Source organism: Rhincodon typus, chromosome 37 (genome assembly GCF_021869965.1).
Source record: "Rhincodon typus isolate 14 chromosome 37, sRhiTyp1.1, whole genome shotgun sequence".
NCBI lineage: Eukaryota > Metazoa > Chordata > Chondrichthyes > Orectolobiformes > Rhincodontidae > Rhincodon > Rhincodon typus.
The window spans coordinates 20,775,015-20,795,497 of NC_063368.1; the positions used below are offsets into that span (position 1 = coordinate 20,775,015).

At 44.9% G+C, this 20,483-nt stretch overlaps 3 protein-coding genes and 1 non-coding gene across 7 annotated transcripts in view; 3 read left to right on the plus strand and 1 right to left on the minus strand.

Moving 5' to 3' along the window:
• The first annotated feature begins 102 nt into the window (after positions 1-102).
• On the plus strand, positions 103-6,052 carry LOC109916390 (zinc finger and BTB domain-containing protein 20-like). 4 transcript variants are annotated; one of them, XR_007265695.1, is made up of 4 exons: positions 103-213; positions 915-2,520; positions 3,347-3,423; positions 3,589-3,705. XR_007265695.1 is itself a non-coding variant. In XM_020516099.2 (3 exons), exons 2-3 carry the CDS (start codon positions 948-950, stop codon positions 3,843-3,845), a joined length of 1,830 nt encoding a protein of 609 aa, XP_020371688.1. In that variant the 5' UTR covers positions 103-213; positions 915-947; the 3' UTR covers positions 3,846-6,052. The 4 variants fall into 4 exon arrangements, 3 of the variants coding, with proteins under 3 accessions (XP_020371688.1, XP_020371690.1, XP_020371689.1); XM_020516099.2 differs by lacking the exon at positions 3,347-3,423 and having other exon boundaries at positions 3,589-6,052; XM_020516101.2 differs by lacking the exon at positions 3,589-3,705 and having other exon boundaries at positions 3,347-3,425.
• A 3,351-nt stretch (positions 6,053-9,403) lies between these two features.
• On the plus strand, positions 9,404-13,621 carry rps11 (ribosomal protein S11). The gene is made up of 5 exons (XM_020516105.2): positions 9,404-9,559; positions 9,716-9,847; positions 10,896-10,971; positions 11,190-11,319; positions 13,452-13,621. Exons 1-5 carry the CDS (start codon positions 9,545-9,547, stop codon positions 13,573-13,575), a joined length of 477 nt encoding a protein of 158 aa, XP_020371694.1. The 5' UTR covers positions 9,404-9,544; the 3' UTR covers positions 13,576-13,621.
• LOC125487205 lies at positions 10,736-10,820 on the plus strand. The gene has a single exon (XR_007265726.1). It is a non-coding gene; the product is annotated as a small nucleolar RNA SNORD35 (small nucleolar RNA).
• Positions 13,622-13,700: 79 nt separating the features above from the next.
• LOC109916392 (trans-1,2-dihydrobenzene-1,2-diol dehydrogenase) overlaps positions 13,701-20,483 on the minus strand; it is a 9,903-nt gene continuing 3,120 nt past the window's right edge. The window contains exons 4-7 of the mRNA XM_048617649.1: positions 15,556-15,808; positions 15,311-15,435; positions 14,698-14,848; positions 13,701-14,339 (exon numbers count right to left, since the gene is read on the minus strand). Of these exons, the coding sequence (XP_048473606.1) occupies positions 14,230-14,339; positions 14,698-14,848; positions 15,311-15,435; positions 15,556-15,808 (639 nt within the window). The 3' untranslated portion in view covers positions 13,701-14,229. The remainder of the gene's footprint in view (positions 14,340-14,697; positions 14,849-15,310; positions 15,436-15,555; positions 15,809-20,483) is intronic.

Here is a 20,483-nt window from a genome sequence, read left to right on the forward strand (position 1 = left end):
CGTTCTTGCCCTCGCGATGATGGAAGGCTCAGGTCCGAGAATATTCGGGAGTCCGAGGAAATTCAGGTGGCTTCAATAAAGACGTCTACGTTTTTCCAGAGTGCGATGTTTTTGCGCATGCGCAACAGGCGTTGCCGGCGGTATCCGCCTTGCGCCTTGACGTCATCGTCGCGCTGCGCCATGACGCAGGGCCCGGCTGGAGACTGACTGGAGGTTAGTGTCGCCTGAGGGAGCGCGGCCCTGGGTCCCCACCGGCCCAGCAGAACACAATCTGAAGAGAGCGGGTGTCAAGGCAGCCCAGTCCCTGACGATAATTCCCACCCAGACTACTCCGGCACATCAAGGAAAGCGGAGCGGGTCAGGGGTCAATGGCCTCGTCTCGGCTGCTCGCTGATTCGATAGTGGGAAGCACGTGACAGCGTTCACCCCCCCCCAAAAAATCTCAATGACGAGAATAACCACCCCCCCCACCCCGTACCACTGCTGTGTGAGAGGGAGGGGAGCGACACCCCCGTCCCACTGCTGTGTGAGGGGGAGGGGAATATCCACCCCCCACCCTGTCCCACTGCTGTGTGTGGGGGAGGGGAATGTCCACCCCCCCCCCAATCGCTGTGTGAGGGGGAGAGGAATGTCGTCCCCCTCCCACCGTGGCACTGGTCTGTGAGGGGGTGGGGAATGACACCCTTTCCCCCACCCCCCCCGTCCCACTGCTGTGTGAGGGGGAGGGGAACGACCACCATTACCCTCCCCTGCACAAAATCCTGTTGTGAGGGAAGGAGAAGGGAGGAGACAGCCCCACCCACATATGCCAGTATGAGACCATCAGCTTCTTCCCCTTCTACAACCCCCGTGACATTCTCACACCCCCTCAGCCTCCATTTCCCCCTATCCTCACTTTTTCCATTGGTTTACAGGCATTGTCAGGCAGTGCAGTGCAACTGAGCAGGATGTCGGAGCAGCTTCACAGCATCAACCTCCAAAACTTTAGCAAGTCACTGCTGGAGACACTGAATTCCCAGCGCCTGGGTGGCCATTTCTGTGATGTAACAGTGAGGATCCACAACACAGCTCTTCGAGCACACCGCTGCGTTCTGGCTGCAGCTAGCCCTTTTTTCCACGATAAACTCTTGCTGGGTTACAGCGAGATCGAGGTGCCTCCCCTTGTTTCGGCCCAGACTCTACGGCGGCTGGTGGATTTCATGTACAGTGGCTCACTGATGGTCTCTCACGTGGAGGCTCTGCAAATCCTCACAGCAGCAAGTGTTCTTCAGATTAAAACCATCATTGATGAATGTACACGCATTATTTCGCAAAATGCCCCACAAAAGACTCAGGGACTCCAACCATTGGTCAGCCAAAAGATGGACCTTTCTGATGAGAAAGAAGCCATTATTTGCCAGTCAGTCAGTGACCAGATCCACAAATTTTCTATGGGTTTAATTGAAACAGCATTGTCACCTCATGGAACAGAGAAAGATTTTGATTTTGTACGCGGAGGTACAAAGAACATGGCAACAAGTGACACAGGGTACAAAGCTGAAGAAATTAGCCCTAATCTGAGCAGACAAGTTCCACCTACACGACAAAAGGGAGTTGGAGAGCAGGCCATTGCTGACCAGGAGAATCTGTCTCTGATGGACACTGGCCGTAACAGTGAGGTACGTGCTCTATGGTACAACACTGCAGCCAATCAGCGTCCAGAAATGCCATTTTTACCACAAGGCAGCCACAGTCGCAAGCAGCGCCAGCCAATCCGCCTCCAGATGGCAGATGGAAGTCAAGTGACCATCAAGGAAGAAGATGATGATCTCCTTTACTGTGGGGAGAGCATCTCCAGTGCAAGTGTCTCCGATCAAACTGCTGAGCATATCAACCAAGGTGAGCAAACTGAGGATATCTCTGAGACAAATGCCTTTGATCCCAATCAAAGCACAATGGGGGATCGAAGAGATTCTGCCAGTCATTTGAGTTTGAGCGGCAAAGGGGACGAGTTGGAATTTTTCAATGCTAGTGATCTCTTACCTGAGGAACTGAAGTCCTTTTGGCATGGAGAGAAAGAGGAGAAGGAACCCTCCTTACCACAAAACCGAAAAGTAGACTGCAAGTCCCAACTTGATGCATCCTACCAACGGCCTTCAACATTCATGCAAGACTTTCTCCCAGCATCAGCTGTGCATAATAATCCACGAAACCAAGGCTGCTCTGTGCAGTATGATGTTCAGGGAGATAACAATGCAGCCAGTGCTGCCAGTCACCGGAACCTCTTCCAGATGAACCTTCCTCAGTCACCTCACCTTCCAGCTTTGCCGTCCACCTCACAGACATGTATGCCCAGCATTTCAGCTCAGCCACCTTGCCAAAACCCGGCTGCGTTTCTAGATGGAGGCCAGACAGTTCCAGCTACCTCTCAGGCCAGTCACAGTTCCAGTGAAACCGAAAAGAAGCCCTATGGATGTGCACAATGTGGGAAGACGTTCAGTTCCAGACAGAATTACGCCAAGCACATGTTTGTCCACACAGGTGAGTTCATCATCATTGTTCATTTTAGTTAAAACCATTCTTTCTATCCCATTCTTTAACCCAGATGCTATTCCTAGGATGACTGGTAGAGAATAAATATTGAGATTTAGTTTCAATTTTCTCCATTTCTTCCCTGAAGGTGCTGACTCTCATTGGTGTCATTTGCCATAATGAACTCACTGAGCACAGGATAAAATGAGGCTGATCATGATCATTAAACCTGTTGCTTTAAATGGCTGTAGCTTTATGTAATACCAATAGATGAAAAGTAATCATCACATTCAGAATCCGATCCCCTCACTAACAGGAAATGCAAAGCACCCGAGCCTTCTGAGCACACCACCATCAAGACTTGTTTTAAATTCTGTGTGATATGTTACTAGGAGCACCTGTACATTACTGCAAATTTTACTGTGATGCTGTGGTGCAGCTATCCACATTGGATCAGCCAATGGAAGACCGGGTAGGAATGTTGGGGGTTGGGTGTTAGCTGCAGCTGGAAGTGGCTAGAATGAGAGTTCCAGGAAGCACAGATCTGGCAATGATGGAAAAGAAAGAGCTGTGAATGCAGGAGCCTGGTTTTTCAGTTCTGCGACATTTGCCGTTTTTGAGAAGGATCAAACTGGAGGCCATCTTCAAGTACTTCAAGTCCTGGCTCACTGTTACTAATTACTCGATACTTTCTCCTCTCATGGAGATGTTGAGACATATTGCAATATTGGAGGCTGGTCAGCCGCCTTTTAAATGACCAGACTCCTAATATCCAGCAGAGTGACAAGGCAGTGGTCAGGAACAATAATTTTGTTTGGTTTTCCTTTATCCCTAGCCTTGTGATGCTGATGGTGACCACCTAGCAACACCACCCTCCACGCCTAATGCTGTCGCATCAGTTACTCAGCTCAGGTTGGCAATGAAAACTGTGAATATGTGCACGGTCTGGCTCCTTCTCGCACATTAGGCCATCAGTTCATTACCTACTGAATGGTTTTTAATGATGTTCATTTTCTGCCGTTGCAGTCTCATTCTTCTCTGATTTACTGATCTCTTTTCTCCCCACCTCCTCTGCAGGTGAAAAACCCCATCAATGCAGCGTGTGTTGGCGGTCATTCTCGCTTAGGGACTACTTGATAAAACATATGGTCACACATACAGGAGTGCGAGCGTACCAGTGCCCGGTGTGCAATAAACGTTTCACACAAAAGAGCTCCTTGAATGTGCACATGCGGCTGCATCGTGGTGAGAAGGCTTTCGAATGTCACGTCTGTAACAAGCGTTTCTCTCACAAGACTTTGCTGGAAAGGCACATGGCCACCCACATTATATAAACACGTGTGCGAGGCTGAACCAAGTAAATTCCACACATGCTGGATTTACCTGGGATAATATGCATACTGAGCAGACCCTTTTCATGCACACCAGGAGGTTGTGGTCAGAGTTATAAATCAGCTATACAGCAACAGTGTAAACACAGGATGGGGTAGTTGAGAATACAGCGCAACATCCCCCCCACCCAACCCCCAAATAAAGCAAGGAAACTCCCCAGATTGTTCAGTGAGTGTGCCATCCAGGTGAACGGAGAGCAGAAGCAGTCATTTTAATTCCCAGTCTGTGTTGAGGTAACTCATCTAGTCAGGATACCAAAGTTGGTATCTACACCAATGGGAGGAGAACTAGCCAAGGTTCTAGTGTGTTAATTTTGAGCATGGACACAATCAGATTTAACTCTCGTGGTGAAATATTGCACAGATATTTCCAACCCAGGCTTATGTTAGGGCAGGTCTCATGGAGCACCACATGGGTCGTAAATGTCCTGCAAACCCATTTCCAAAAAATAGTTGAATGATGCTGTTAAATTGTACATAGGAATTTGACAAAAGCTAATTGATCAGTGAAGTAAAACTGATATCAGAATAATCTCAGCTTTTGAGAGTTTGCAAACAGCAGTCGTGATGAATCTGCTCTAGTTTTATAGCTCGTTGTGACAGCTCTTCACACTAGATCAAGCTCAAGTTATATTATCTTACTAAATGAATTAAATAATAATTGGAACAGCTAGCTAAACCAGTCATGTCATAATATTTTAAACATTGCATGAAATTTTTACTTTGTTAATTAATAAGATGAGTGTGGTGTTCTGATGTGTTGGGGGAATTACAATTGAGAGTAAATTCCAAACAGATTTCTGCTCAATCACATTCACCATTTTCACCCTCTTCTCAATTTGGTTAAAGTTGCATCAGTTACCAGTGCATTGTGTTTAGGAAATTTTCCAGTCTGAGAAAGCACAGTCCTGTGACCCCCTCCCCTTCTCTTCTCACCACCACCTCCATCCCACTCCCTCCATACACATGCCTCCCACTCCTGCAGTTTAACAGTGATCACACTCAGCAGATTCCTCAATGTCCCAGGCATTTGCTTGTGTTGATAGAGCATCCTTCATTCACAAACCAGGGATAGGCATCCTCTCCTCCCTGATGGATACACCAGCGTTCTGCCTCAGGCAAGCAGGAATAGTACTTGTTCTCAATCTGATACTGGGAAGACCCAGTCAGTAACCCTTGGTAATAGGCAGTTTATTTTAGTGTGTTCCTAGCCTGTTTACCCAGCTGATGCTAACATATTCTAAGGAGGCCAGGTACACCAGATTATCACTAGCTTGTAGCCTGACAATGCAAACCTTCAGAGCTGAGCAGTATCCCCTGTGGATGGTCACACTGGTTTTTGGTGTGTTAGTGAAAGGATAGTCAGCTTGTTTCCTACTCCTGATCATTAGTCAAAGACCTTGATTGGAGTTGTAAATGTGAAGAAATTGAATTAGGTAAGGATCCAGATTGCACGACTATCTCTTTCCCTTTCCTTTGGCATTTACTGTTCAGGTCAGTAGATGGAAGCACTGAGAAGTGAAGTCAATGCCTAATGATAGGAAGTCTTGCATAAACACAAGACTGCCTTTGTAGGAGGAGGGAGAAAGGAGAAGAAACTAAGACAACTTGGTAGTGATATAAAAATCCCCAGTTTAATACTTTGCAAAAAACCACAGAAATGTCTACTATTTTGTCTACATCTGTGTGTATAAGTTGTATTTATTGGATCTGCAGGACATTCAACTCTTCCAGCCAGACTGGATAACAGTCCTGTATTTCAATACAAAAGATAAATCACAACAAAGCAAGGAGTGATCCCAGGCCCTCAAAAACAGAGGGTCCATCAGGGAGCTGTGAGCTGGATTTTTAAATCATTTCCCTACATTCCCTCCTGACTAACCTGTGTTTGATCTTGATCTGCAGCATTGCTGAAACTGAATCTGAATCAGTTTTCTCGATACTTTACCCAGAGGTAGAGATCTGCTGAGTTTTACAGCCCTGCTCTGGCTTTGATTTAAAACCACATGGTGTGCTCCACAGTGTCGGGTCTGGAATGGTATGCTATTCACTGTGGTATCACTGTTGATCATTGCTGATTAAATGTTTGCCAAGAACTTGCATTTCTATATATTGCTTAACAATAAAATTAAGCAGGAAGATGAAGTGAATTTGACCCATTTAGCTTGATTCTACCAGTGCAGTAATATCTTGTGTACAATGGTTGGAATTGGTTGGTACTGTGAAATGAGAAACTCTGACAGTTTCTAATCAATTATCCAAGGTTCTGATGGTGACTGTAAAATGTAGATGCTGCTGATCACATTTAATATTCCAGGCACATAAGCTGAAAACCAGTCATTGCTGAAAAATGTGCTACAGTAGGCACTCTCCTGACAAATCCTTCAATTTCCTAGCTAAAGAGATCCCATTAACAGATTCTTGTCTTTTTGTTGCCCTCTCCCCATTTACCTGTCAACTTTATTATTGGAATCTGTTCCTCCTAATGAGACTGAGATTCTCTGACAGTGGCTACACTGCAGTTGTGTTACAGAGCTCAAACCTGTATTAAAACCAAACCAGCTCCATGGGTGCCTCAATGGGTGAGTTCTACAACAGATGGTACACTGACCCACACAGATAAGATGCTTGCACTTCCGAGCTGTGCTTTTGTGTTCGTCTGTGGCAGGATAACTAGTCAGGGAACCTGCTCCTGATCTCCATCCACTGCCCTCTGCTGGAAAGTGAGTGTATAGTTGCTTTGTGACCAACGTTGCCTCCAATTTTTCTTGTGTGGTCAGTTTGTTGCACTTTTCAGAATATTCCAAATGATATACTGCTGTGCAGCTTAGAGAAATTACAGGAGGGGAGGCTCGCAACTCCCCAGGGTAATGCTGGTTCCCCACCTAGCTGCCTTCAGGGATGGATGTTGGGGAAAGTTTAACAACATTATTTATTCTAAGCTGTAATTCCATGGAATAGTAGGAGCGTTATATTCCCTCCCAGTTCATCTGCTCAACGCTGGGGAAATACTTGTCCCTCCTTGTGAGTTGAAGCAGGGTTCTGAGCTTTCCTGATTGGTGGTTAAATGCTGGGTCATGGTGGCTGGGTATCTCCATCACTAAAAGAACAATTCTCAGAGACTTGATCTTATGTGAACCCTAATACATGTTCTGCTACATCTTGCGTCAAAACCACTCAGTGTAGTCTCACAAGCTTTCCTTCATCTTCTGTTGGTAAACGTTCTTCGTATCTGAACCCATGATGGGCTTCAGTATTCTATTTCACTCTGAAGGCCATCACACATAGGCCCAAATTTCCAAACATCTATTTAATCTGGACTATTAGGTCCCAGCTGAAGTCAATTACTTGAGCAATGAGAGACTATCAGTCCTCCAACTCTGTGTTTCAAATTAAGAGGTATCAAGATTGCTGCTGTAGAGAAGCACAAGGATGGAGAGTGAAGAACATTGATACACCGATAAACGCTCAGGAGAGATATTGTAGGGATGGAAGACAACAGAGAGAAACAAATGTAAGAGATGTTATTGAGTAGGTTGTGGGTAAAGCTACATTTGTGTTTGCCAGTGAGGGGCAGTACCTTCAGGGACTGTATCCCAGTGGCAGTCAGCATCTTCAGGGACCGTGTCCCAGTGAGAGTCGGTATATTTATGCTCTTAATGAAGATTTTTCAACCTAGTCTTGATGTTTGTAATGTACTTAGGAAGTATTAAGTACTTTATATTAAGAATGTTTTTGTAAAGATACAGATAATATTCATCTGACTACGTGTGTCTGTTATTCATAAGAATCCCCAAAAAGTACATTTATGTAAATTGTTGTCTAAATTTTAGTGCAGCAGATTGTGAGTGAAGCTGCAGTCACCAGGGCTGACTGATCAGACTGATGCGGGTAATTCACTAGATAATCTAGTGTCACTGTTGATTTCACTGATTTTTTTTTTTCTGGAGGTAGTTTATTCATTACAAGGCCAACCTTTTTGACTCGCTCCAACTAGAAACGTGATGGAATGAAAGCTCCTGCTGAACTTTGACTTGCTATTGATGAATATCTGTCAAAATACATGAACTAAAAATGCCCCTGTGTGCACAAGGGGAAGATATAAGAAAACGGAGATTGACTTTGGAACTCAGCCTTTCTGTATTTGAGCCATGGTCCTGAACTTGTTAAAGACCCACTTGAACCTCATGATCCACTGTCAGTTGGGTGTATGGTAACCCTGGTCTGATTGTAATGACTTCACACCAAGGCCAAACAGCTGTGCCCAAATTTTGATTTAAGTGACTGAATGTATGGACCCATTTGTCTGTGTCACACTTAACTCCACTACAATAAGATGTTCTCCTGATCAAGCGCTCATAGCTGCCTCTATACCCATGAGTGTGTGCGTTCAGTCATTTAGCATTTAAATATTTAATTAAAATCAGTAAATGTGGATCATTATTTTTGTATGTTGTACCTGCTGTTGGCAGGACATGAGGTTGGACTATTCCTTTCACAACAGGCCATCAGATCTCAGACAGTCTTACCGCTGTGCAAACCTTCTGATAGGTCATCCCATCCAAAACAGAACTCAAACCATTCACCGCCCCCGTTTAGTAGAGCAGTGTGTGGCTGTACTGCTGTGTCCAATTCAGTTTCTTTCACAATTCAAGGGTGCAATAATTTGACAGGCTACTATTCATTGAAATCCAATGATAGTATTATAGTCCATGTGCCACTCAATTGAATCAGTCTGTTTTCCTAACTTCGAAAGGTAACATTCACTTCTTAACCATTTGCTTTGCTGCTGAAATTGTAATAACCAATATCTGTCACTTTTTCTTTTGGTACATCAATGTCACTTTTTAACAAATGAAGTCCAAAGTACATATTCTATCCATGTTTCTTCAAATAAGTTAAAGCAAAGAATAAGGTATGTAATTAAAATATTGGGAGCACTGAAGTATTAAATGGAATTGTATATTTTTTAACATGCTGGAGAAAGTAATTTAAAGTTGTGTAGGCAGGATTAATTAAATCATGTTGCCAGCAGGTTTGTATGTGATTCTATTCTGAATCATGAGGGTAATTGCCTGCAGTCTTTTGAGCAAAAGGTCAGTGAGACCTTCAATCCTGTGCAACTAGGTATTCATTAAACCAATTAATTCTGAACAATATTGACAAGGATGAGGGTTTCCTCTTCACACGCCAGATGCTGGAATTTTCTTGATACTTCTGTTGAATTGTGAAGGTCCTGCCCTTAGGTAACTCTGTAAGTTGATTAACGTCAAACCAATAGTAGTTATGCTGTCCCCGTTTGTTGGGGACATTTGTACTGATATATATCTGGTGTTGGGTTATCCCTATATTGAGTGTCCTTCATAATTGATCTGATTTCTGTAAAAGCATGATGGGAACTTGCCCAAATGGTAGCGTACACAGGGGATCGCGTTGTATGTCGTCCTACTTGCGCCGTACAATGTCGTCATATCCTGACGTTCATGCGCGATCTCTTCCAGTCTGCTCCTATGATGCTGCTTGGCCTGCCGTGTTCATCCGGCCCTGCACCTTGTTATCTCTGATGTCATTTCCTGCCATGCAGCGCATTATAAGAGACCCCGTGGCGGCTGGTCGCCCTCTTCCCCGGATTGAAGCGCGAAATGGCGGATAACCAGGTGATGGAGATAAATTAATTAAATATCAGCGGTTTTGTGCCGCTGAGTATATTTCCATTCACTGTAATTTTTTCTTTTCTAGTATTCTGCGCGGTTTTTCCACACAGCCTTTTCCGTTAATCTTCTGTATGTTGTTATTTTTTTTCCCCATCCCAGACTGAGAGGGCTTACCAAAAGCAGCCCACCATCTTCCAGAACAAGAAGCGAGCACTCGTGGGTGAGGGCAGCAAGGAGAAGCTCCCCCGCTATTACCGAAATGTAGGCCTGGGCTTCAAGACCCCACGAGAGGTGAGGCCCCGCCGGGTCGGGCCGGGCCGCGCCGCGCACGTTGTTGTGAGCAGGGCCCGTCCGTGGGGAAAGGTGCAGCCGCAGCGAAGACCTTTCAGTGAGGTGTCCATGGCTCTTTAGCCAGTTAGAGACGGCCTGAAAAAAACTGGAGTCTACTATGGTGTCAAAGATCAATATTTCCGATGAGGAGCAGTCTTAATCTTGTGTCTCTGATCTTTAGCTGCGAGTTCTAACATAATTTGAGGAGCTGTCCACTACCTCGCTCACTCGGTTGTTGCAGGAGCAGATGCTTTACATAAGTTGTCCGAAACATTTGTGCAGTTACTGACTCATATGACTGGAATGGAGGGTATGCTGGTATTGTTTTAGTCGACTGGAGGTTAGAATTTGATTTTATTATTGTCACGTACTGAGATACCGTGAATAATATTGTTTTGTGTGCTAACTGGACAAATCATACCTTTTTATATGAATACATCATGGTAATGGAATAGAATGCAGAATATAGTGTTACAGCAACAGAAAAGGTGCAGAGGAAGGTCAACTCTAATACATGCGAGGTCCATTCATAAGTCTGATAACAGCAGGGAAGATGCTCTTCTTGAATCTTTTGTTACGTGTTCTGAAACATTTGTATCTTCTGCCCAATGGAGGAGGGTGGAAGAGAGTATTACCAAGGTGGGAGGGGCCTTTGAGTTGGGGAAGCAGCCAACATATTGGGAAGTGTGGGCAGAGTCAATGGAAGGAAGGTTGATTTTCATGATGGACTGGGCAGAGCAATTGCCATACCAAACTATGAATGAGGTCTTTAAATTTTGCTTCTGTAAGTAGTCTTGTATAATTTACCGGAAGACTACCTAATGGTTTAAAGAGGGTGAGTGTTAAAGCTGCAAATGATGTTCCTTTTCACGATGGTCTTCCAAGTCTTTGAGACCCTGACGATGCTGCCCAATGGCATTGCTGATGCAGCTCCCTCCATGTTTAAGCCCACCTCCTTTAAATCTAGACCCAAATATACACTTAATATGTGCCCTCTTCTCTGTCCCAGGCCATTGATGGAACCTACATCGACAAGAAGTGTCCATTCACTGGAAATGTGTCAATCCGGGGCCGAATCCTAACAGGTGGGACTAACCTCGCTGCATCCTGTTTATTTTTTCAGGTGACTGGACAGAAAACATTTCCAGTCACATTATATTCTTCTGATGTTTGCATGGTTTGGTTTACCAAATATTGTTCTGTACTCCCTACTTAAGATTTATCTAAGTGCTTTCAAAAATAATGTCAGTATGAGCATGAGGTTGCATGAATGTATTTCACACTATGATCTCTTTTCTGGTAGGTGTTGTAACAAAGATGAAGATGCAGCGAACCATTGTTATTCGCAGAGACTACCTGCATTACATCAGGAAGTACAACCGCTTCGAGAAGCGACACAAGAACATGTCTGTACACCTATCGCCCTGCTTCAGGTATCCCTTGCATCACTCTTTCAGTGCTATTGGCAGGTGTCTTGGGTCTAGTTTATGCCCTGCACAGATTTAACAGCTACAGTATGTGGGGGTTCTGGGATGATGTCTGTGACGTGGATCGTCTTGATGGTCTGCATAGTTCCACAGAAGCAGAAGCTTGTGGATGTCATTGAATCCATTCCCTGAGCATGGCATCTGATACAAGCTTCATGTCCGTCTCTGTCTGAATGGACAGTGTGACGATTTTGTCCCTCCTTGCCCATTTGAAGACACTGCCCCTTGTTATGAGTGGGTTCCATGGCTGTTCACAGCATCCATCCTGTAGGTCATCCTGTTGACCTCAGTTGGGCCGCTTTAAGAAGTTGTCACACACAAATTCTGGATGTATGGAAAGTCAGGAATGTGATGACCTGCCAGAAGTGGGTAATTGAAGGTTTGGACCAAAGGTTTGCTCGTCTTTTCTCGTATCAGCCAAGATCATTTGTTTTTAAACTTTGACGTTTCTTCTGTTTTATAGAACATAGAACAGTACAGGCCCTTCAGCCCATGACGTTGTGCCGAACTTTTACCCTAAACCTAAAGTCTGTCTAACCCCCACCCCTATCTTATACTATCATCCATATGCCTATCTAATAGCTGCTTAAATGCCCCTAATGAGGCCGACTCCACTACCCTCTCTGGCAGTGCATTCCATTCCCCTACCACTCTCAGTAAAGAACCTACCTCTGACGTCTCCCCTATATCTACCTCCACTCACTTTAAAACTATGCCCCCTCATAATAGCTACCTCCACCCTAGGGAAAAGTCTCTGGCTGTCCACTCTATCTATATCTCTGATCATTTTGTACACTTCTATCAAGTCACCTCTCATCCTTCGTCGTTCTAAAGAGAAAAGCCCTAGCTCTCTAACCTTTCCTCTTAAGACCTTCCCTCCATTCCAGGCAACATCCTGGTAAATCTCCTCTGCACCTTTTCCAACGCTTCCACATCTTTCCTGTAATGAGGCAACCAGAATTGGACATAATACTCCAGATGTGGCCGAACCAGGCTTTTGTATAGCTGGAGCATAACTTCACAGCTGTTGAAGTTGTCCCTCTATTAATGAAAGCTAACACACCACATGCCTTCTTAACAACTCTATCCACCTGGGTGGCACCTTTCAGGGAACTGTGAACGTGAGCCCCAAGATCCCTCTGCTCCTCCACACTGCCAAGATTCTTTCCGTTAACCCTGTATTCTGCTTTCAAGTTTGTCCTTCCAAAATGAATCACCTCACTTTTCAGGGTTAAGCTCCATCTGCCACTTCTCAGCCCAGCTCTGCATCCTATCTATGTCCCTTTGTAACCTAGAACAGCCCTCCACATTATCCACAACTCAAGCCACCTTCGTGGGTTTTATCTTTTTTTTAATGTTAGAATACTGAGGGCCTCAATCTTAGGAGACCAGTATTTGTTGATTTTTAATACTGTAGGCAGCCACTAGAGGCTCTGGAGCAGGCAGCTATTCACCCCTGAATTTCAGTAGGATTGTTCATTCTCTGCCTGAAGGTCTTTGATCATCCTGGAGTCAGTGGAGGATTGGTGGCACAGTGGTAGTGATCCAGGAACCCAGGCCAATGTTCTGGGGACATGGATTCAAACCCCACAGTGGCAGGTAGTGAAATTTGAATTCAATAAAATCTCGAATAAAGAGCTGGACTGATGGTAACCTTGTAACTATTGTCAGTTGTCATTTCTGTTCTTAAAAGTTTTTATTAAGGCTCTATAGGGAAGTAAATCTGCCATCCTTATCTAGTGTGACTCCAGACCCACAGCAATGTGGTTAACCTTTGACTATCTCATCACAAGCTGTGAACAAAGAAATAAATTATGGGAGGGCTGAAATAGAGGGAGTAGTAATGGGCGACATGAGGTGGAGGAGGCAACTCTTGAGATAGTAAGTGGGTCAGGGAGTGGTGAGATGAATAGTACTGCTGCTCTTAGTCTATCATCCATTTGGCCCTGCAGGTATGAGGGTAAGATTGGTCTCTGCTGTAGCAATTTGATCTATTATGTGAAACCCGTGGTTACTGGTTTCATTATTGAACAAGGCCAGTGCCTTCATGTTCTGACAGAGTTGTCTTCTCATTGCAGGGACGTGCAGAATGGGGACAGTGTGACTGTGGGAGAGTGTCGGCCTCTCAGTAAGACTGTGCGTTTCAATGTCCTCAAGGTCACCAAAGCTGCAGGAGCAAAGAAACAATTCCAGAAGTTCTGAATGATTGGTTGAGATGAGTCAGTCATAATAAAATATGTGGACAAACCTTGTGTTGCCTGAAAGTGTGATGTTTGTTTCCCATTGTTGGTGATACAAGCATTTCTAGGCCTCTTTACTGAGTCAAATCAGTATGACATTCAGGTGTTTGCACCAGATTTTATTTTGTAGTGAATTCAATCTTATTTGATTGGTGTGGCGCAGTTAAACATCAGAAACATGTACACACTGCACAGGACAGCCCCTATTAGACCTCCCAGGTGCTGTCACTGAATAGCAATCTTGGACCTGTGGCTGGGTTAGTTGGTTTTTGAGTGCAGCAATGTTAAGTTTCAAGGTACTTTCATCTGATGGTGCTAGGGTAACTGTCAGTTTCTGTATTCTGGCTCTACTGTCTCTGCACTGGAAGTACAAGCTGTTTAGAAGAGAATTTCAACCAGGGTGCATGGGGTTGGCCAGCATTGTGCTGTACGATGTTCCGTGATTAATTCTATAATTTGAGGTATGTTTGATTGGCTGTATCATAGGATCCTCCGTGCAGCAGCAACCAGAGTGCCTGGCTGTGGTGTGTTTTTTTTTAGAAAGCTTTCAGCAGCAATGGGAGAATGGGGACAGCATTTTCATGTCATTCACGCAGCATTTGGAGTTTTTCTTGCCTCAGGCTGTGTCTTGTGTGTATACTACCCCCAGCTGCCTTCGTGCCTCATCCAAAATGCTCATTATCAGCTCACTCTCAGCCAGTGGCAGCTCAGGACACTCCTTAAGCCCTGCAATTAAAACACAAGTTAAAATAGCAGTAGCTTCCTTCCCGAGTTCAGCTAAAATCTCTGTACAATCCCAGTATACAGTATCTGAATTTTCCAATTAGGTGATCCTGTAACTGAGCTGTGTAGACCAGATCACATCCCTGTTCTGGCTGCCTTGCAGAACAGTGACAAAAATCCACTGTTATACCACAGTCCCCTCCAGCACAAACTACAGTGAGGGGAAACGCAGTCTTCAGGAATCTACTCTGAAAGCTTTTCCACATTTCTTTAATACCATTTCATGTTTATAGGCAGAGCTATTATGGCCTGATGGTGTAGATAATGGGACCAGTGCATCGTTCCTTACAGAAGGAGTTACCTTTCTGGAGACACTGCCTCACTTGGTCAGCTTCATACCGCAGGCCTGTGCTGTTTGTGAAGTTGAGAGGTTGAGATGGAACTGGCAGTGGGAACTCCTGGACATTGCCATTCACCACCAGACTTGTTGGGCACCACATGCAGCTTGGAACCTTGATGGGGAAAAGACATGTCACAAAACAACCAACCTTCTCTCTACTTGACTTTTTTGCTGTTACATCTGTTTTTTTTTTTTGGAAGATGCCACATCTGCAATTCTCTGCTCTCACCAACCACTGGTATTGGTATGAGACCCAATATCCAGTAACTGTCAAGAGAGTGACTAGATATGGAGTGAAGGTATGTGGCTTACCTGTACAACATTACATTGGACCATGTGAAGAATAGGCACATGCCAGGGTATGGGTGTTTGGAACTGTCCAGAGTTAAGCACTACTGGGTGTGAGGTCCCTTGGTTAAATCAGACTGTGGCATTCTTGGGTATTCAAGTACTGGGACCCTGGAGATGATGAGTAGAAACTGACTGGCTCTACCTGATCTTATACCACAGGACCCATCAGTAAAAGCACGTTGAATGGTGTTCTGCATATTCAAGGACTGAGAGGGAAACTTACTGTGATTGTTCCTTTTGTCCCACTGATGGTCGCCTGGTTAGTGAGCTGTATTGCCATGGATACAGTTATCATAGCCATTCGTTTTCTGGAGTACTTAAGCACAATGGTCACTGCTTCATCAACCCCTGCAGAGATATGAGACAGTACCTGGTCAGGAAACAGATGGTTGTAGCACAGTGGATATAAAGTAGAGTGTTTTGGATGGATGAGGGTATCATTTGTGTCCAATACAATTCTATACTTGCCCTTCTCAGTCAGGAATCCTGTGGCATGAATGGACTCTGGCTTTTCACCATGGAACACCATGCAGACAAACTGCAGGCAGTAACAGCCAATGTCCAGCAGTACTCCACCGCCCAATTCTTTCTCCACCAGCCGTGGAGTTTCCAACATGTGCGTTCCAAACTCTGCTTTTACTATTTTAATCTCACCCATGTTATCCTCTTTTAGCAGACCACGGATTGCCTTAGAGACAGGAAAAAAACGTGTCCATAAACCCTGTAAACACAAAACCTCAAGTCAGCTTGCACCTAATGCCTGGCACATTCTCACAATCAACTCAGTTCTGGATGTAACTCCTTCCCAAAACCAACTTTCCTGAAATTAACACATTCCCCAAGAATGCAAAAGAAATACTGTTTATATGTAATAGATAACACAGTGTGGAGCTGGAGGAACACAGTAGGCCAGGCAGCATCAGACAGTAGGAAAGTTGATGTTGTAGGTTGGGACCCTTCAGAAATGGGAAGTGGGAAATAAATAGAGTGGAGAGGAGGGCTCGGGATGCTAGGTGGGAGGTGATAGGTGAGTGCAGGTAGGGAGTGGTGGGGATTGGTCAGTGAGGTGGAAGAGAAAATGGTCAGGTCAAGGAGGTGGTGATGAGAGCGAGGGTTGGTCATGGGATGAGGCAGGGATTGGGGAGATTTTGAAACTGGTAAAATCCACATTTAGGCCATTGGGCCTCGTATTCCTGAGACGGAATATGAGGTGCTGCTCCTCCAGTTTGCGGGTGGTGTCATTGTGATGCTGGAGGAGGCCCAGGGTGGACATGTCACCCAGGGAGGGGGGAGTTAAAATGGTTCACACCATTACGGAAGGTGTTGTCGTTTGTTGTGAACAAAACGCAGATGATCTACGCTTTGTCATGTACCTTGAACAGAGGTGTTGGGGGCCAGGAATTGGAAGTCTTGGAGGAGGTGGAGGGCTTGGGTGGTGTCTCGGACGTAGGTGGGGAGTTGCCAACACCCCATCTTCACTATAGACGTCCAATCTCTGTACGCTTGTACCCCCACATTGGGGTTGGCCTAAAAGTCCTCCATTTCTTCATCTCCCACAGGCCCAACCAGTCCCCCTCCACCAACACCCTCATCCACCTAACCAAACTCGTCCTTACCCTTAACAACTTCTCTTATAACTCCTCCCACTTCCTACAGACTAAGGGGGTGGCCATGGGAACCAAACGGGCCTAACCTATGCCTGCCTCTTCATAGGATACGTGGAACAGTCCCTCGTCCGCAGCTACACTGGCACTATCCCCCACCTCTTCCTCCATTACATCGATGACTGTACCAGCGCTGCCTCGTCCTCCCATGAGGAGCTTGAACAGTTCATCAACTTTACTAACACCTTTCACCCCAACCTCAAATTCACCTGGACCATCTCTGATACCTCCCACTCCTTCCTGGACCTCTCCGTCTCCATCTCTGGTGATTGCCTCGAAACCGACATCTATTTCAAACCCACTGACTCCCACAGCAACCGAGACTACATCTCCTCTCACCCACCTTCCTGCAAGAATGCGATCCCCTATTCCCAATTCATCTGCCGCATCTGCTCCCAGTTCCGCACATCCCAGATGTCCTCCTATTTCAAGGAACGTAACTTCCCCCCTCCCGTGATCGAAAATGCCCTCAACCGCATCTCTTGTGTTTCCCACACCTCTGCCCTCACGTCCCCTCCCCCCAGCAAAAATAAAGACAGAATTCCTCTTGTCCTCACATATCACCCCATCATTCTCCGCCACTTCCACCACCTGGAATCCAACCCCAAAGCCAAAGAGATATTTCCCTCCCCACCCCTATCTGCATTTGGCAGGGTCAGCTCTCCACGACTCCCTTGTCCGCTCCACACTCCCCACTAGCCCCACCACCCCCCCGGCATCTTTCCCTGCAACCGCAGGAAGTGCTACGCCTGCCCCTACGCCTGCACCCTCACCACATTCAAGTCACAAAACAAACATTCCACATTGGACAGAGGTTCACCTGCACATCTGTTAACGTGGTCTACTGCATCCGCTGCTTCCAGTGTGGCCTCCTCCACATCGGTGAGACCAAGCGGAGACTCGGAGACCGCTTTGTAGAGCATCTGTGCTCTGTTCACGACAAACGACAACACTTTCCAGTTGCGAACCATTTCAACGCCCCCTCCCACTCCCTGGACAACATGTCCATCCTGGGCCTCCTCTAGTGTCAGAATGACATCACGTGCAAACTGGAGGAGTAGCACCTCATATTCCGCCTCAGGAATCTACATCCAATGGCCTAAATTTGGATATTACCAGTTTCAAAATCTCCCAAACCCTGGCCTCATCCCATGACCAATCCTCTCTCTCATCCCCGCCTCCTTAACCTGACACAACCTGACCATCTTCTCTGCCACCTATCCGTCCCTCCGACCTCACTGACCAATCTCCACCACTCCCTACCTGCACTCACCTAACACCATCCAACCTACCTTCCCCAGCCCCACCCTTCCTCTCTGTATTTATTTCTGAGCTCCCTTCCCCCTCCCCATTTCCAAAGAAGGGTCCCAACCTGAAACTTCAACTCACCTGCTCCTCTGATGCTGCCTGGCCTGCTATGTTCATGCAGCTCCACACTGTGTTATCTCTGACTCCAGCACCTGCAGTTCTTAGTATCTCTCACTGTTACATGTAAACCCAGACTGATTCTATACCCAAAACTGTTCACTGCATTAGCCACATGGACACAACCAAAAGCATCAACAGGATTAAATATTCTAATCTTAATTTGTTTATGGTCTGGGCAGTAAATTCCAACTTTGCCACTGTTCTCACATCCCAAGAATGAATTAAACAAAATGGCTGTTGCTAGCAAACCCAGTAATTAAGCGACATCACTAATGATCTTCGAGAAGGTGGTAGTGAGTTTTGCTGTTTCGGAAGTTGCTGTCAATCTAGCTTGATTTGGGCTGGTCCTTCATTGCAGTAGTAAGGGAGTGCGACACTGTTGACAGGTCAGTTTTCTAGATGATTAGTTTATTCATTCAGATCCCAAGTCTCCTTGAATAAGAGTGAAGCATTTTTCCCAGTTTCCAATATTGTTGTCTCAAGCAGCACCATCAAAATGGATGATTTATCTCAATGTGGGACGGTGAACAAATTGGTTATGTGTTTATATTCCACAATTTTAGGGATGTTGACAAGAACCAATGAAAACATGGTACTTAATTTTAATATATTCAAGACAGGAGGGAGAGAGTAAAAAGAAACTACAGGCAAATTATCCTCATGTCAATTGTTGGGAAAAAAGCTGGATATTATTAAGAAAGTCTTAATGTAATAGGAAAAACATGGTGTAATTTGCTTTGCAAACATTAATATTAAGAGTTTTCAGGAGGTAACTTGCAGGATAGATAAAGAGGAGCTAGTTGATGTAGTCTGCTTGGATTTCCAAAGGCATTCAATCAGGTGACATTCAAAAGGTTAACACACATGACAAGAACTCATGGAGTTTGGGCTAATGTATTAGCACGGATTGAGAATTAGTTGAGGTCCAAGAAGTAGGATAAATAGGGTATTTTCAAGATGACATGCTGTGGCTGGTAGAGTGCTGCAACAATCTGAGGACTCTTATTTATAATCCATATTAATTGCCCAGGTGACGATGCAGAGTAATGTATCTATGTTTGCTGACACACTGGGATAGGTGGGAATGTAGGTTAAGAAGAAACAGGCTGTAAAAAATATAGACAGGTTAAGTGAGTGGTCAACAAGATAGTAAATGGCATATAATTTGGAGAAGTGTGAAAGTATTCACTGGTTGTGAGAATTTTAAAAAAGTCTTTTTTTGAAAAAGATGTGAAACATGAAAATGTTAATACTCCAAGAAACCTGACATTACTAATGCTAGGAAGACAAAATGTCAGTCTGCAAATACAGCAAATAATTAGGAATGCGCATTGCATTTGGCCTTTCTTGCAACAGTTTCAAGATTCTGGACAGGATGGCTTGAAAAGGTACTGAGACACAGTTTTCCCTGAGCTGGGAAATCTAGAAAATGGGGTCAGTCATTTAACACTAATGTGCAGAGAAATTTATTTGATTAAAAATGTAGTATACAGGTAATTCTGCTACAAGGCATGTTCGTTAACACGAATTAGCTGTAACGCGATTGATGAATAGTGGACACTGTTTGGATAACTTTCTGTTATACAGATATAGCAATTTCCCTATAAGGCGATTTTCTATACCGCGATGTTACACAAAAATGCAACTATGCATTATAGGAGAACTACCTGTATCTTTGAAATTTTCTGTCCCAGATGATTGTGGGTGCTCTATCATTGAATATATTTGTGTGGTAAACGTGTATAATATGTTATTTTTGGAAACGGAAAATCAAAAGAGGCAGATGGATACAGGTGTGAAGTTCTATATGGTGCTATTTTTGGAAAGGTCAGAAATTAAATTTGGAACAACGACCTAAAGACATCCAGTTCCATGAAGGACTGCAATTGAATGCCTCGGAGAACTCCTGTAAGTATTAATGCATATAATGTCTATACTGTTGAGTTTATGATAGGCACAGTAAACACATTAAAGAGATAGTAGGAACTCCAGATGCTGGAGATTTCTGAGATAACAAGGTGTAGAGCTGGATGAACACAGCAGGCCAAGCAGCATCATAGGAGCAGGAAGGCTGACGTTTCGGGCCTAGACCCTTCTTCAGAAATGGGGGAGGGGAACGGGGTTCTGAAATAACAAGGGAAAGAGGGGTAAGTGGATAGAAGATGGATAGAGGAGAAGATAGGTGGAGAGGAGACAGACACGTCAAAGAGGGGGAGATGGAGCCAGTAAAGGTGAGTGTAGGTGGGAAGTTAGGGAAGAGATAGGTCAATCCAGGGAGGACGGATAGGTCAAGGGGGTGGGATG